The 15,805-nt window shown below is 34.5% G+C and overlaps 1 protein-coding gene across 6 annotated transcripts in view; it reads left to right on the plus strand.

Annotated features, from left to right (window-relative positions):
* DACH1 (dachshund family transcription factor 1) overlaps nt 1-15,805 on the plus strand; it is a 354,190-nt gene that overhangs the window by 220,181 nt on the left and 118,204 nt on the right. For 3 of the 6 annotated variants that reach the window (XM_015628133.2, XM_015628113.2, XM_015628123.2), the window contains exon 4: nt 15,616-15,771. The exons of the other annotated variants lie outside the window; for them this stretch is intronic. In XM_015628133.2, coding sequence (XP_015483619.1) covers nt 15,616-15,771 — 156 coding nt within the window. The remainder of the gene's footprint in view (nt 1-15,615; nt 15,772-15,805) is intronic. 6 annotated transcript variants of the gene reach the window in all.

Below are 15,805 nucleotides of genomic sequence, written 5' to 3' on the forward strand. Positions count from 1 at the left end.
TTTCTGCCTGTTCATTTATTAGCTACGTTTACAAGCAAGAAGTACGTTTGTATGTTTTCAAAACATATGCTTGGTAAGCACTAAATCTAAGACTTATAAAAACATTATCAATATGTTCTAATTAATATTTGCTCTTTTCCTTAAGCTGTTATAAGGATACTTAATGCATAGCCTAAAATTAGAGTTGACAATTGCAAATACAACCCAACCAACATAGTAATAAAATCAATACTTACATTTCCCTTGGGGCCACTATTTACTGTTTGCTGTGCCATTTCCTTAATGGAATGGCAGTTATGTTTGCAGAAACCTTGTAACTATGATTTTTGTATTTTAACTAAAAGCAGCTTTCCTGAAGTAGTATGATTAAAAAAGAATCTGGAGTTGCTTTCAGAAAATTGCTGTAAACATTTTGCAGACAGTTTTAACAAAGACTAGCAAATGTCACTGAATTCTAAAATGAATTATTTGTAGTGCTTAAAGTCCTTTCAGTTGTATTGCAATAGACATTTGCCTTAATCTTGAAATGCTTCCCTGATTTGTTTTTACTTTCATTTACTCGGTTCAAATTATTCTTAGTCACTGAAGGCTCATTGCTGTGTGGAGGTCTGCAGTGTTCTCAAAGTGTACAAGGGAGTCTGGCAGTTTATTTGACTTAGCAAATTAAAATAATGGAGGAAAGCAAGGTCTTTGAGATGAGTCATTGCAGCTGCTGCACAGATCTAATTCTTGTCTTTTGACTTGGTTCTTCTTTCACTGAAGTTTGCTGTTCTCTGGCAGGGCAGCAGGCGTTTCTGTGCCTTGCAGTGTAACTGTATAGTACAGAAAGCATGCTAATAGTTGACATTTATAGTGCACACAAGTGTCCTGTGTGTTTGCATATGCAGTAGAATATTTCTCTAATGGTCTCTGACAAGAGGGATGAGTGTCTGAAACAAAATCTGTGAGTCATCATGGCTTAATAATTCGTTCCTTATGGGGCTCTGATGACCATGCAGTGTTCTTGGCATAGCTGAAGTTTAGGGTAACAGGTTCTGTTGTTCAACATGGCCACTTGTTTGGGCTCAACTGTCAGGGACTAACTATTAACTCTAATTGTTAACTAATTATTACCTTTGATCATGTGACCTTATACCAAACTTCTGCTTTCACTCCCATTCTGCAACCATTATTTTGAATAGTATTCATATGAACAGGTCATCTGTTGTCTTGCGTCAGTGTCTGATTATAGTCACTCCATGTGAAATGTCACCGTTTCAGGATCTGCATTCATTTCACTTGTCAGTGAAATGGGAAAATTAAAAAATATGGACTGCAAAAGAAATCTTGAAATATGGTAATTTGAAAGCATTGAAATTAGAAATGTTTTATAGTATATAGAAATGTTTTATAGATATAGAAAGCATACATATATCAAAAAATGTGTATTAAATATCTAATAAATCCATAAACATAGATATAAACCAAAATATGCTGAATTGAGCTGAAAAAATACCAGAATGAAATGGAAGTTCAGGATTAGGTATTTCAGTCCAGTTCTGATTATTTTTGCAATTTCTATGATACCGATGTAATTTAAATTGCAATGTTTCCTGTAACTTTTCTGTTAGGATGCATTTAAAAAGTATGTTGAAATTTGTCTTCTAAATTTATATGTAAGAATTATTCAAGTTTTTATACATAGCACAGTTTAGGTATAGACTGTCTCATCAGTGACCACTGTTAAAATTTTGTAAAATTTTTATCTAAAATCTTTACCAAAAATATCGGAGAGTCTGCCCTCAGGCCATTATTAATTTTTCTAGGTTTCAACAGCAACAACGATTCAGCTTTCACAGAGAACAAGTCAGGATAGAAACAGAAATATCTTTCAATATTCAAAATTTTTTTTTTTTTGTTTTAATACTTCTATGCCTCGGAGGAAGTAATTAATTTGTGTCATTAAGATGACCCTAGAATACCTGGTTTTGATCGCTTGAACATCTGTCTGAGTCTGACTAAGATAGAAATTTCTGCAATTGTGTTTCAAATGCCTACTTGACTTGTTTAGAGACTTGCTACTCTCCTGCAGCTGCACTGGTATGGCCCAGACACGCAGGTCTGGGAAACCTGTTTTGCAAGAAAAGGACATTTTGAAACATTTAACTCCTGTTGCCTAAATGATATTGGTACTAGCATTTTCAGCACTTGATGTCTGTTCCCATAGAGGAAAGTCTTGCTGTTTGTTTTTCGGATTTGGCAGATGTAATTCCCTGCACTTTACTAATACAGTGCTTTATAGCATCCTTTGAGGATACTGTTTCTGGAGAAAATTACTAGATTGCCCAGAATAGGTTACTAAGAGCAAACTGGCTTCCACCCTACCAGTGAAAAACTTGATGTAGGTCCGATGGAAACTGGATTAATCCCATAGTCAGAAAAACAAACAAATGCCCCACATACTTTAAAGTTTATCCCAGTATGATTTAATTCTTTGAGGCTCAGCATTTGTTTATGCAAACTTGCAGTATTTAGTGGCATCAGCAAACTTTGTTTCATTAATATTTAGCCAGAGCAATTGTGTGCACAGAATCCTAGACCCATTCAAGGAAACATATTTTGAAACAGGATATTGAAAATAAAGTCCATAGGACAACAAAAGTCAGCTTACATGCTGATGTCAGCATTTGTGTGTGGTGATAAAGCCAAGCTCTTTCCATGATAAAGATAAATTCATATCCAAATCTTTAATAAAAAAAACAAAACTGATGTTAGCTATTCCCATTAAAGTCAGAAGCCTCTTTGTAACATTTCCCAGAGACCCAATTGTTAGGAACAAAAGTTATGTCCTGTTAAGAAAAAAAAATTAATCACTCAAGTTATTACATAGGGTTTACTGTGTATTCCAGGTTGAAGCTTTATACTGAAGCCTTTGAAGAGGCTGCCCATACCTACCAAATGTTGTAATTGATACAGAATCACTGCCATACAACAGCTGCAATAACAAGGTGCTGCTGCCTTTACTTTAATCTACCTCTCTTTCTGCCAGTTTATTATGTTTTGAATTTATTCTTTTGTAGATCTGTGAGCTATCTTTCTTATGGAAATTAATCTTTTTAAAAGATTTGTACTCTCATTTTCAAACACTAATACATTCATTCAAGTATCCCATTATTCAGAACCAGCTGGCTTTTTATCTAGTGATATTTACTTCAAAAAGCCAAGTTAAATGGTATCATAGATTAATTCTCAGGGCACAGGAAAGCTTTTTTAGAGAAAAAGAGATTTGGTAATTACTTAGAATATCGCAATAAAATCACAGAACATGTCAAAAACGCGTTATATAATCTGTCATAATATGAAGCTTCAAAAAAAAGTTAATTCACTGAATTGAATCTAATATGTAGCATCAGTATATGATTTTTAAGTGGAACATTAAGTAAGGATAAAACTTCGCTGTGATTTATAATAAGCTATGTCATGATTTTTAGTTATGTATTTTTTCTTTGGAGAAAGCAGTGAAACTTCAAAAAGGGCATTATCCACTGAAATTTCTTACATAAATCAAACTGGAAATAAGACACATTTTACAATTCAATTTAAGATCCCACAGAGACAATAATGTTGCAAGCTGTGCATTTTGCAGAGTAATATAGTAATGTCTAGTTTGCATTTTTGAAAAACCAAATTAATCACACTGTATTGAATATGTTGAAGCAAACCTAAAATTCATCTATTATTAAAAAACTTGTGCAACAAACACAAACTATATTTTATACATAAAGGACAAACTCATTTATTCATTAGGTTAAAACACTTGGAGTTTGCATTTTGTAGCTACTAAAGAAGTGACATTTGCTATCTGTTCTCTTTTTTAAATTTTTCAAAGCGTTGTGTTCAGACTAATCTGCTTGAAAAATTGTACTAATACTTTAACACAGTGTCAATCCTGAAGACTGCGCAGAAATCCCTGTGGAAACTAAGGGTAGTCTCGATATTTAAATTTTCTTTCTAGTGAATCACTTTACAGGACAAATATTCACTTATCATATATCTCATATTTAAGTAACATATTTTAACCCTTGAAAGATTAAACACAAGATAAGAAACATTTTATCCTATGGCTAACATACCTAGGCATTGCTTTGAATTAGGACTCGTATCTTTGCACTCAGCTGTGCTCAGACTGGTACATCAAAGCAACCAGAATGAAATTTTAGCCTTTATCAAGTCTCACTCGCTTCAATGGAAACACAATTTCAATCTTAATATTATAAAGGGAAAGATATTTTAAAATTATTTGTAGATGTTTTCCTGTTTTAGAATATAATTGTGGAATTATGTATTCTATATCTTGAGGGGCATATAAGCTGCATACCAAATTTGTATTCCAAGTGTCAGGTGCTTCTACTTGTAATTCCACTCCTAGGAATACTACTCTAACTTCTTCTGCCCTCTAGGCCAAATTTGAATTCTAGGATAATTGTTATCTGTTAGTGATTTGTCTGTGCATTCATGTCTTGATGATTTAAAAGTGAGAAATGGAGATTTTTATTTTTGTTGGAAATCTATATTGACTGTACACTAGAGAGATTGTTTGGAAAAACAATGTTTCTGAAAAAATGTTCACTTGCATTTTAAAGAAACAAATATCTTAAATCAGAATAAAAAGTGGTTTGGAATTTGAAAAAAAAAATTTGCATAATTTTTCCTGAAGCATCTGAAAAACTTCCGATATTGTACAATACTTTAATTCAAGGTCTAAGCCTAAATAGTTTTAAATCCAAAAGTAACATGTTTGCTTGTTTGTTTGTTTGAAGCAGCATAAAACACATTGCTAGATCCAGTAGCAGAAAAATTTCAAGCAACTTTCAGGTTCTTGGCCACCATAGTGGAATCCACATCTCCAGCTGGGGTGTATTTGTTTTGAGAAACTTAGGGTGAGTGATAACCTACAAATAGCTGATGCAGCCCCCTCAACCATGGCACGGGTGTGGAACTGCATGATCTACAAGGTCCCTTCCAACCCAAATAATTCGTTGGTTTTATCATTCTATACAGAGCTGATCAATGTGAATTGCTAATGTATCATCTTGTTTGTAGGGCTTAAGTCTGATGGACTTAACACAGAAACATCTTTATCCATTGGGTGTGCAGAGTACTGAACACAGTTTGTTGAGAAGGCATCTGTCCCACCTTGTTATTACATAATAGCCATCAGTTATACACTGGTCAAAACTTGTCAGAAGGCATGAGGCTTGTGAACAGAGGTTATCTTTCTCAAAATGTACCCACAGTTCTGACCTGGAGAACACCATCACTGAGTCAAGGCAGGGTGAAGAAAAAGTACATTTTGGCTACCTATTGTCTCTTCTGTTATGTAACTGCCCTCATCTCTGATCAGCTGAATTATTGATCATGAAGAAAGATTGATGGAGCTAGGATACATAGTAAGATGTGTGTTTACATCTTTTTCTTACCACTGAAAGAGTGAAGCATTCTAATTTTTACTAAATGAGATCTGGATGTAAATACCTTGCTAGGAATATTTTTTTCAAAAATTTTAAAAACTGCTAGGGCACAGTTAAAGGTATTGTTTAAAGTACACTGAAAAAGTGTGTGCATTCTTCACAAATCAGTTTGATATAAGATACAGGAATGACTACAATGAATAAGATTCATGTGGGCTTGGTAAAGTTCAGCGTACTAAATCTTGGTATAATAGCTTAGGTGAACTTCCTTGTCCTAAAACTGTTATAGAAAAAAAACAGCAAAAAACAAAAAAACCAAACAAAAAACCTAAACACAACTGTAAAGCCAATATTGAATAAATTTTCATAACATGCTATCATTTAATAACAGTAGACTTTTTTGTCAAACACTGGCTTGTCTCTTTTGTCTCTTCCACATTAGGTGAAAATTTTTGCCACTAGAGGTGGTTATAGGTAACAGTGATCCAGACATTTTTTGAAGTAAATAAATATTTTGTGTTAAATAACTTTAAGATAGTGGTTTCATTTTAAAAAGGAAACAAAAATAACAAAAGAAATTAGAAACACCCTCTTCTAGACCCAGATGACAAAAATCCAAGGAAATATTTGAGAAATTTGCTGTTTAGGATGTATCACTTTCACATTCATACCCTCTTAATCCAATTTCATACTTTTAGCTGCCTTTGTGTGAAGATTTTACCTTTGATCGTTTTTGTAAGGCTTCAGTCAGAAAAACCAGCAGCAGTTCTGGGTAGAGTAGGGTATCAGTACATAAATAGAGAATGGTGGTAGACTAAATTTCACAGAGAAAATGATCCTTTTTGCATAAACAACACCAATTGTGAGAAGCAATTAAAACAGATACGCAATTATATGTAGATCTTTCTCACTGAGGGAGGCTCCTTGTAGCCTGCTGTCTGCGTATATGTACTTGTTACTTACAATATTTTCACACTATAAGCCCTTTGGGGCCAGGAGCATCCACCTGCTCTAACTATCACATATTATTACTACTACTGTTATTACTAGTCATACTCGTTGTGATTTTTTTCATTGGCCTTCTGAGAAAACAATAAATCATTTGAAGAAACAGTTTCAGCAGTCCTAAACAAGACTTGTGATCCATAAACTCTTAGGTAAGATTTCCTCCTTTAAGTAACAAAATGGTATGATCATCTGTCTTGGGACATGGAACTACAGAAAAAAACCTAAAGACTTAAGTGTACAACGAAGTTACTGTAGCATATTGAAGTGCTGAAAAACAGCTGAGATGTAATAATGGTTGTCACTCCGCACCAAACACAAGATAACATATGAGTTGTTCTTGATCAAAGGAAACACATTATGATTCTGTTTGTTAGGCTGAACATTCTAGATTTTGAGCTGGTGGGCAAATATGCTCCATTTACAAACCCAAGTATGTGAAAGGAACATATTTTTTAGTAAAACTCTAATTCACAATTTGTTGTATCATTTATGTATTTACGCATTTCGTTTGTGTGTGTGTGTGTGTGATGTAAAGGTGTGCAGGTACAGATAGATACCTATGTGTTCCTATAACATTGAAGTAGTGAAGTTGTGCAGCTAAAAGTTAGAAAAATGCAATTTTAATGAGAATGATAATCATAGCAGTAATAATAATCATCATCATCATCATCATCACTGCTGGATTTCTTTAAAATCTGAACCTATTACATGCTGAAAATTTACATAAGGAATGTATAAGACCTAAAAATTAGAGACTGTATCAGAATGGTCATGAAAGAGCTAAATCAAAGCTGTACAGGCAACTCAAAAGTAAGAGAATTCCTCAAAAAGCTTTGAGTTAGGACCTGCTTCCCAGAGGAGGGGGAAATGGCTCTTTGAGCCTCAGAGCTTGTGCAGCCTTTTGGCTTTTCCACAGCAGTTTTCTAGTGTGAAAGAGGCAGCATCGATTAAAAAATCTCTGTGTCCAGCCCCATGCTGCTCATCAAGCCAATATCTGGGCAAACATTAAGTCTCTTTTTCCCTGAATGGGGAAGACAGCCATGTGCTCTGGAGAGTGCCTGAAACTTGCTGCAGCTGGTTGGTGGGGTTTCATGCAGCCAACATGCAGCTGTTTTCCCAGAGAGCATAGGGATGCAATTGCTATGAGACCTTGCAATCAACTTTGCTTAAGACTGGATATTAATCTGTTGATTAATAAGGACTGATTTTTGATAATTTAGCCTTTCTTCCTAAGAAAATGACTAAAAAATTACAGTGCATAAAAATCTGAAAAATTATGTTCAAGAAGGCATTCTGTGTGAAACCATTTAGAGCCAATGTACTGTTAAGGGTTTGTGCAGCATTTCTGCCGGAAATCGAAATATTCCTCTTTAGTTCAGCAATTTTTAGAAAAAAGTCGTCAATAAACTTGATTCCCTGTAATATGTCAACCTTCCTGCTTTGCATTTTCATCCCTGGTGCATATCTTTGGAATAGATCGAATATGATTTTACAGAGGCCTTCTCGCTTTTAATTTTGGTGCTTTCAAGCCCAATATATCTTTCTTCTCATTTTTTTTCATAATGTAACACAGCTGAAACAGGTGGGGCAAAGTGTGGACTAGCTAACAATTATATCTATCTACTAGAAGACATTAGGAAGCTTGGTGTTCTGACTTCTTGCATTTTGTCTATGTAATTAATTTTTGCACTTCTGTATATTGACTGAAGATTTTTATGTATTTGTTTTTCTTTAGTTTATGGTTTATACAGGACTGTCAGCCATAGTTAGATATCCTGAAAATCTGCAGGACTTTTCATCTTGACTTAAAGGAGCAGCAATTAGGTTATTATTTTTCAAAACTTTTTGAGAATTTTTTTTAAAGAGAAGGGAGAAGACAAGTTACTAAATACATACATGATACACTGCTTTGGTTTACTATTCTTGTTTCTGAGCACTGCTGATAGAATTAGAGGCTGTAAAACTCAGACTAGAGGTAATAAGGATCAAAAATCAGGGTCCACACCAACTGAGGAATTGCCTGTATCAGACCAGCATAGATATTAATCATGAAATCTCATCCAAATCCATATTTCAGGAAAACTTAGGCACTTGTAGGCATGAATCACTCAGAAGCTCAGACTTGTGTCTTTCACCTTGGACAAGTTTCTGGACCTGTCTGTTGTGGTTTCCACTGTACTAAAAAGGAAGCCTATTATACTGTTATACTGATTATACAGAGCAACAAATTGAATGAGGATGCTTCTTTATAAATGGAAGTAAAAGGATCTTACACTAAAATAACTTAAAGCCATATTTTTCAGAAGATGTTCTGAACATGTTCTTACAGACTACTCAGCCAGGAATATGCACTTTTACCTGTTCCTTAAGCATACAGGAAACATTTGTATCCACAATTGCATGTAATGACTACATTTAGTAATATATTAATTATCTATTGTACGGGCAATTTTTGTACAAAAGAAAATACCACGTAATAGAGATGTTTGCAAAATACTTTGTGATGTTCACTGTGTTGAGAGGTAAGGAAAATGTAGTTTTGGTGGTTTTTGGTTGACTTCTGATGGTTCATTAGTCTTTATATTTTAAAAACTGCCTCAAGGGACTAGCTGTACTTGCAGCTTTCTGGTCTGAAGTTAACCTATTTAACCAGGTGTACCTGACAGGAAAATGGAGTCCAGTTTTTATTTTCCTGAACACAGTGCATACAACACATCTGATTTTTTATTTCTTGATGATGTCACAAATTTATTTTTGCATATCTAAAATTGCATTCTTATCTTTTAAGATCATATAACCATAAAAATAAACTTGTTTTTATCTATGAAATTAGCACAAGTTAGGTATTAGTAAAAGGAGACAAATGGAAAATCTATTTTTAGGTAAATGTCACACAGCCTGTAACTGAGTTGCTGAGCTTTCAGTTGTCTTGGGCAGTTTCATTATTCATTAAATTGAATTTTAAAAAGCTTTTCCTGTGTTAATCTTTTTTTGTGAAATAATGAAGGATTAGTATAAAATATCTATATTCTATGGGATTCATTGTAACTGTAAAAAAAATTCTTTCATTTATTAACTTATATAAATTCAGTGTTCCTGATTAATGATTAAGCCTATACTCTGGTATTCAGCATTTAGAATTCAATCTTATTTCCTGGAATTAGCAATTTCTACTACAATTTTTATTATCAGAATATAAATATGGGAAAAGTAAAGTGGGTACAAATTTGGCTTAGGGTGCAAAGTGCAGCTATAATTTCTTTGCCATTGCCACAAAACAAATGTGCAATAAAATTAAAACAGTGAATGAAGCAGTCTACATGACTGAGGCTACTGTTTCTCAGATTACTACTTTTGTAAGGAAAGTATAAACAATATGTCATTCAATAGCTTCTTTTGGCTTCTTCTTATATTTCTGTAAGAAAATGTTTGGGGTTTTGTTTTTTGTTTGTTTGTGTGTGTGTTATTGTTCTGGGTTTTTTTTATAATTAGCTACTGCACATGTATAAAATCTGTCATGATAGTAGAAGTACTACAAATACCAGACCCACCAGCTTACTATTTTAGAGAAAATTATGAACACTTTTAATTAAGAGCTCACATTGCTCATGGGCTATTTAAGAGCATAAACATGATTTTATAACCAAAAAACCCCAAAACAATGCAAAAATTTGAGGGCGTAAAAAAGAAAGAAAAATCATTATGTAAAGCCAAATACAAAGGGTTACAGAGAAGACTTGAGAAATTTATTTTTCCATAGTATTTTATCTCCTGATCACTTTGTGGTCTCAGAAGAGGTAGCAATCCAACTATCAAACATATTACAGCTACTGTTTACAAATGACAAAGGATTTTTTTTCCCTTTAATGGTGTAACAGTAACATAGAGACCTTAAAAAATGCCTTTATCTGTCAACATGTGTCCTTTATACAGTCTCACAGCACTCAAATATTGCAGATGAATTGTACATCTGATTTCAGGAAGCCAAATTAGATAGAAATAAAATCACAAATTTTCAACAATTCAAAGACTAAAACAGCAGTATTTGATTTGGGCAGTTTACAAAATGGTTTCCTCACTGTCAGGAGGCTAAGATTACCAATTTTTAGCACACTGATTATGCATATTTTCCAGTGGACATAAATAGCCTAGATTGTGAATAGTCCACTTCAGAAAAATGAGCCAACACAGCTGATACTGATGCTTTGTTTGGTAATTGTTGCTGAGATACAAATTGTTTCAGCAAACAGAGAAGATAACAGAAAGATTAGGAGACTAAAAGGAGATCAGTAGCACACCAAAAAAAAACCCAAACAAAAATATGGTATGGTATGAGTTGTTAGTGGGAAATTAGACTCTTCTGTGCTTTTGCTATGTGATAGTGCTTGTGTATATAATGGTTCCTGAAACTATCCCTGAGCCAGTGCTGGGATTCACTCGCCTACAGACATGTTTGAATTGTTCTCTGGAATTCCATAAAATATCAAGTTTTCCATATGAAAGGAAGGGGAAGACCCAAGGGCCTGACAGATAGCTTAATTTTAATTTCTAAAAACCATCTATAATCAAAAAACGTTTGACTTAGTTGCCTAGGCATAGATATGTGCTAAAACCTTAGATACCCTCGAGTGACCTGCCTGATAGACCTCTGGATAGCCTTGAGGTCTCCTGTAAGTGCTGTGTGGTACTCACCAACCCTATAAGACATGATTCAAATTCTTTTGGCCATCTCAGGAGTTGTGTGTTTAGAGCATTGAGGTGAGTCGTGGAGAGGGGTCTCTGTAGTCTTTGGAGTCAGCAGCTGCAGATTTAGGTGACCAAAGATAGGCCTATCTCCCACAAAGTGAGCTCAGCAGCTCTCCAGGGCCTTTTGGCTGGATCCCTGTTGACTATCACAGGAACTAAACTCCTCAGCTCACATTGTGGAAACAGAAATTTAAGCAAACTGAATCCTAATGGGGTCAGAATGAAAAAAGGAAAAGGAGTCTGCAAATAAGAGTAATGATTATAAAAATGAACCTGGTACATTTAGATCAGGGTTTGTTTGCAGGGCTGACATTGTACACTAGTTTTCTGCTTCATTTTCTTTTTCTTGGCTGCATTACCTTCTAGTCCAGAATTGTTTCAATTTATTATTACCATCCTTAGCTACCTAATTGTGCTACTAATGAATACAAATAATCCAGGCATCAGGCTTTTACAGACCCACTTCAGTGTACAAATAATGGTTTGTTGTGTAACTGCTGATTATGGGAGAAGGTAAGTCACATTATGGAAAATATGTGCCGAAATATTGGTGATGAGAAAAGCAATGGATTCTGTACTCTGCCTTTTAAATTGTGAAAAAGTATTGTCATTCTTGTTCCATCGAGTTGTCCATCATGAGAAAATGTGAGATCCTATGAGCCTGGTTTTTAAGCGTGTGTACTTAGATTTGGAACTTCATTTAAATTTTTTGAGTGTCTGTATTAACACTATCACATATGAAATGTAGTTGGCTACCAAATTGCCTATTCAAGTACATATGTATGGGGTTTGAGCACTCAACATCAAGCATTTGCATTTCAAAATTGGATCCCTTGTGCTTGAAAGCCTTGAAAATGGTACTCTATGGTCAGCCTAGTGCAGCATCAATTGAAATGCTGTTTGAATGCAATGTAGAGCTTCCAATTGCTGCTTCAGAAAGTGTTATGCTGAATCTGGAACACTTTGCATAATTTAATTAATTATGCCACTAAAAACTGATTTTCTCTCAATTTAAAGCAAACAGCTTTTATGAGGGTGAACTGCAGCACCCAGGGATATCAGGTGTCCAAGCTTTTAATCCTATTACAAAGACTTGACAACCACTGATGGAAACTGGAACAACATAAGCCTCCAGCAGGGCAACAAGTGAAGAGGAAGAAGGCAACAGATTTTTAATACTCTTTGAAACCACTGTATGCATTAAATCAAAATCAAATGTAAAAGGTGACAGAACTGGTAGCTTGCACTTAGTTGTGCAGACAGTGAATAGTGTCTAAGGAATAACACTTATTTTACTATAATATTAATGGAAATAACTGTTTCCTCTAAGAGGAAATGTATTCTGTTTAACTAGCATAAGAAAAACAAACTGAAAGGCCAAGACTATTTGTATCTGTGTCTGCTCACTTAAAGTGTTCAGAAGCTCAGCAGTTGGAAGTTTGAAAGTGGTTTCTAATGTTATAGATTGGATTCTCGCTATGAATCATTTTCCATATAAGTAAATCTTAACAGATGATTCCAGACTACAAGTATTAAGGATACTGTCACTAAATGCTAGCCTTGATACTTCGGCTTTCTGAAACTTGTCTTCTCTCTTCCAAATTATTACTGTGTTCAATATCATGCTAAAACAGCAGACACTGTAATTTTGAGGCAGAAAAGAGTACTGATTTAGGAAAGCTCTAATTTCTGAGCCACATAAGCAGAGCCATAATTGGCAAACTATGACTGACCTTGCAAAATTCTGTGACCAGGTTAGGAAGGGTCACAGAAGAATTGACTCCATCTCCATATCGAACATCAGCATGTAACATGAAATTAACTGCACTGTAGAAGATCTTGCTGATAAAAATAGGGAAAATATCTCATTACTGGGAATTCAGTAGCCCTATAAAATACAAACATCTTCCTTTTAATGCTAGCAAATATTCACATAATTACTAATATATATTTATGTATTATTTGTATTCTTCATATCTATAAGAGAGATGCTACACTTGGTTCAAAGGAGATACAGGAGTTATTTGGGCTCATTGAAAGTGCTTTAACCTAGATTTAAAGGGGAAAAGGGATAAAATCAAGTCATTAGAGATGTCTGGAAGAGACACACCAGTGTTTGAAGGACAGTGTTTTGCTAATGGTAAAGGATGGAGTGCCATGTGGTGGCAAAGACTGCAACATGTGTGATTGATGTGTTAAAAATTGCAGAAGTCCCTAAGAATAGTCATGTAGGAATTGTCTCCCCCGAAAAGGTGGTGGGATCAACAGGCCAGCTGAAATGCATCTAGAGCAATGCACACAGCCACCAAACAGGAAGAGCTGGAAGCCATTGTGCAGCAGGAAAGCTGTGGCAGAGTTGCCAGCACAAAGACATGGTGGGATGACTTCCAGAGCTGGAGTGCTGCAATGGATTGCTATAAACTCTTCAGAATGGATAAGCAAAACAGGAGGGTGGGGTAGGCCTCTGTGTTAGGGGGTGAAATATGTACATCAAAAGGGTAAAAAGCAGAAAATTAGAGAACATAAAATTAAAAGGAAAATTAATCTTTTTCCAGATAAGATTTAGCTGCTTTACTATGTATTTAAATGTGTGTTCATGCTTTTTGAGAGTGTCTTAGTTCTCAAAATACAAAAAAAACAAGGTCACTTGGCAGAGGTCATGAGCTTTGAACCATGTATTTACCAGCTCAAGTATGTTCACTGCATAAAGGTTATAAAAATTTCTTGTAAAATAATAAAAGTATTTAATATAATTGATTCTTTTCATTGTTTCATAAAATTGCTTTGTTTGATTGCAGGAGACTTTGGACTGAATTTTCATTACCTACTTCTGAACAATTTACACTGGGATTGAGACAGTATAGAGCTAATGAGTTAGAATTTATATTGAGCCTTAACTGTCTTCCTGAAGTAACTAGGGAAAGAAAATCATGGCAATAATGGAGTATTTTTCATTATAAACTATGTTGTACAGCTTTTACAATCAGGTTTTTAATAGATCTAGAGAAATTAAATTGGAATTCTACCAACTTCTGTGCTTTTGTCATCCAATGAAAACGATGTTAAAATATGTCAAGACTAATAGGCTTATCCCCTTTCTACTGAAATAAGGAGGTGGTGTCATTCCTGTTGATTTTCAGGCTCTGCTGTTCATTAAAGAGTAAGATGTGTGTAGAAAAACATTCAGAAATATGCTCTTTGCTATAATCCATAATGCTAAATAGAAACTGAGCATAGATCAAATACATCTTGACTTATGTCATCCTAAAGTCCCTATCAAGAGACTCAGCAATGAAAATAGTAGACATTTTCAAAGTCAGGAGGTTGAAATTGTGCTCTACATGAAAAAGGAAGCAATCATATATTGCTGATGGGTATATTAATACTGCTGAGAATGCATGCATATATCCATATTTATTAATATATTCAAACATTGTTTATTGATTGTGTATGGTAAATAAACTCATACAGTGAATGTATAGATTACTGTGTATGCATAAACATACATACACTCGATCTCAGCATTATATGTAAGTACACACCAAGAATGATACAGTTTGTCAGTTTGGAAGATCTTAACCTTTTCATTGCATATAAATATACAAATTAATAATGAGATATTTATCATTATTGTCCTTTATACAGAGTGTACTGTATTGTCCTTTAATTGTATCCTATTTAATTTTGTGGTTATTTTTTATGAGGAAGTCTGCAACAGAGAAAAAGGGTGTTTCTCAAATGAATGATCTGTCATCTCAGTACATGTTTGTCCCCATTCTTCTTTGCTGTTAGTCTGTTCCACTACCAGAAGACTGCAAGAATCAATGTAATCCCTTACATTTTTATAAATAATATAAAATAAAAATTGAATATACAAAATAGAATCATCAGCCAAGCACATATGCATGCATGTTGGTGCCCTCAATAAATTAATGTTTTAATTACTTCAAAGAACGTTTATTTATTCACAAATTCAGGACACAATATAACTGTAGTTTAAATTTTAATTGGCATAACAGGATATTTTTTGTTAGACATTTTCCAGGCAAAAATATTCTCTCACATATTAATAAGTGCTGTATATAGTTTTATATTCTAAGTATGAGGAAAGTGTATGTGCAATATACACAAAACACAGACTTCATGTGAATGAGCATGACTCTAATACTTTAGAGTGCTTGTGTACTACCTCTTAACTTTAAAAAGTTATTCTTACATACCTTTTTTAGTGGGTGGAAAAAAACCCTAACTAACCTTTAAGACCTTCCCCCAACTCACATATTAAAAAAAGAAAATTAAAAATAAATTGCCGCTTACAAAAAAGGTTAGAATGCTGGCCTTGCTTCCAAATTCAGAAATTGAAAATTTGGAATCTTCATTCATCCAAATAATATATATTCATTCCCCACAGGCAGCAGTGATGGTTCTTGGGATAAAGAAAAACTTCAGTGTCCCCCCACCCAAGGATCACAGGCCTCTGTTAACCACCCCAACTTGCCTGGACAGCATAATGTTCCAGTTAGCCATCCTCTCAACCCTCTTCAACAGAACCACCTCCTGCCAAATGGTATGGGTTGACATCTTTCAGCACTAACATCAGC

Source organism: Parus major, chromosome 1, assembly GCF_001522545.3.
Source record: "Parus major isolate Abel chromosome 1, Parus_major1.1, whole genome shotgun sequence".
NCBI classification, from domain to species: domain Eukaryota; kingdom Metazoa; phylum Chordata; class Aves; order Passeriformes; family Paridae; genus Parus; species Parus major.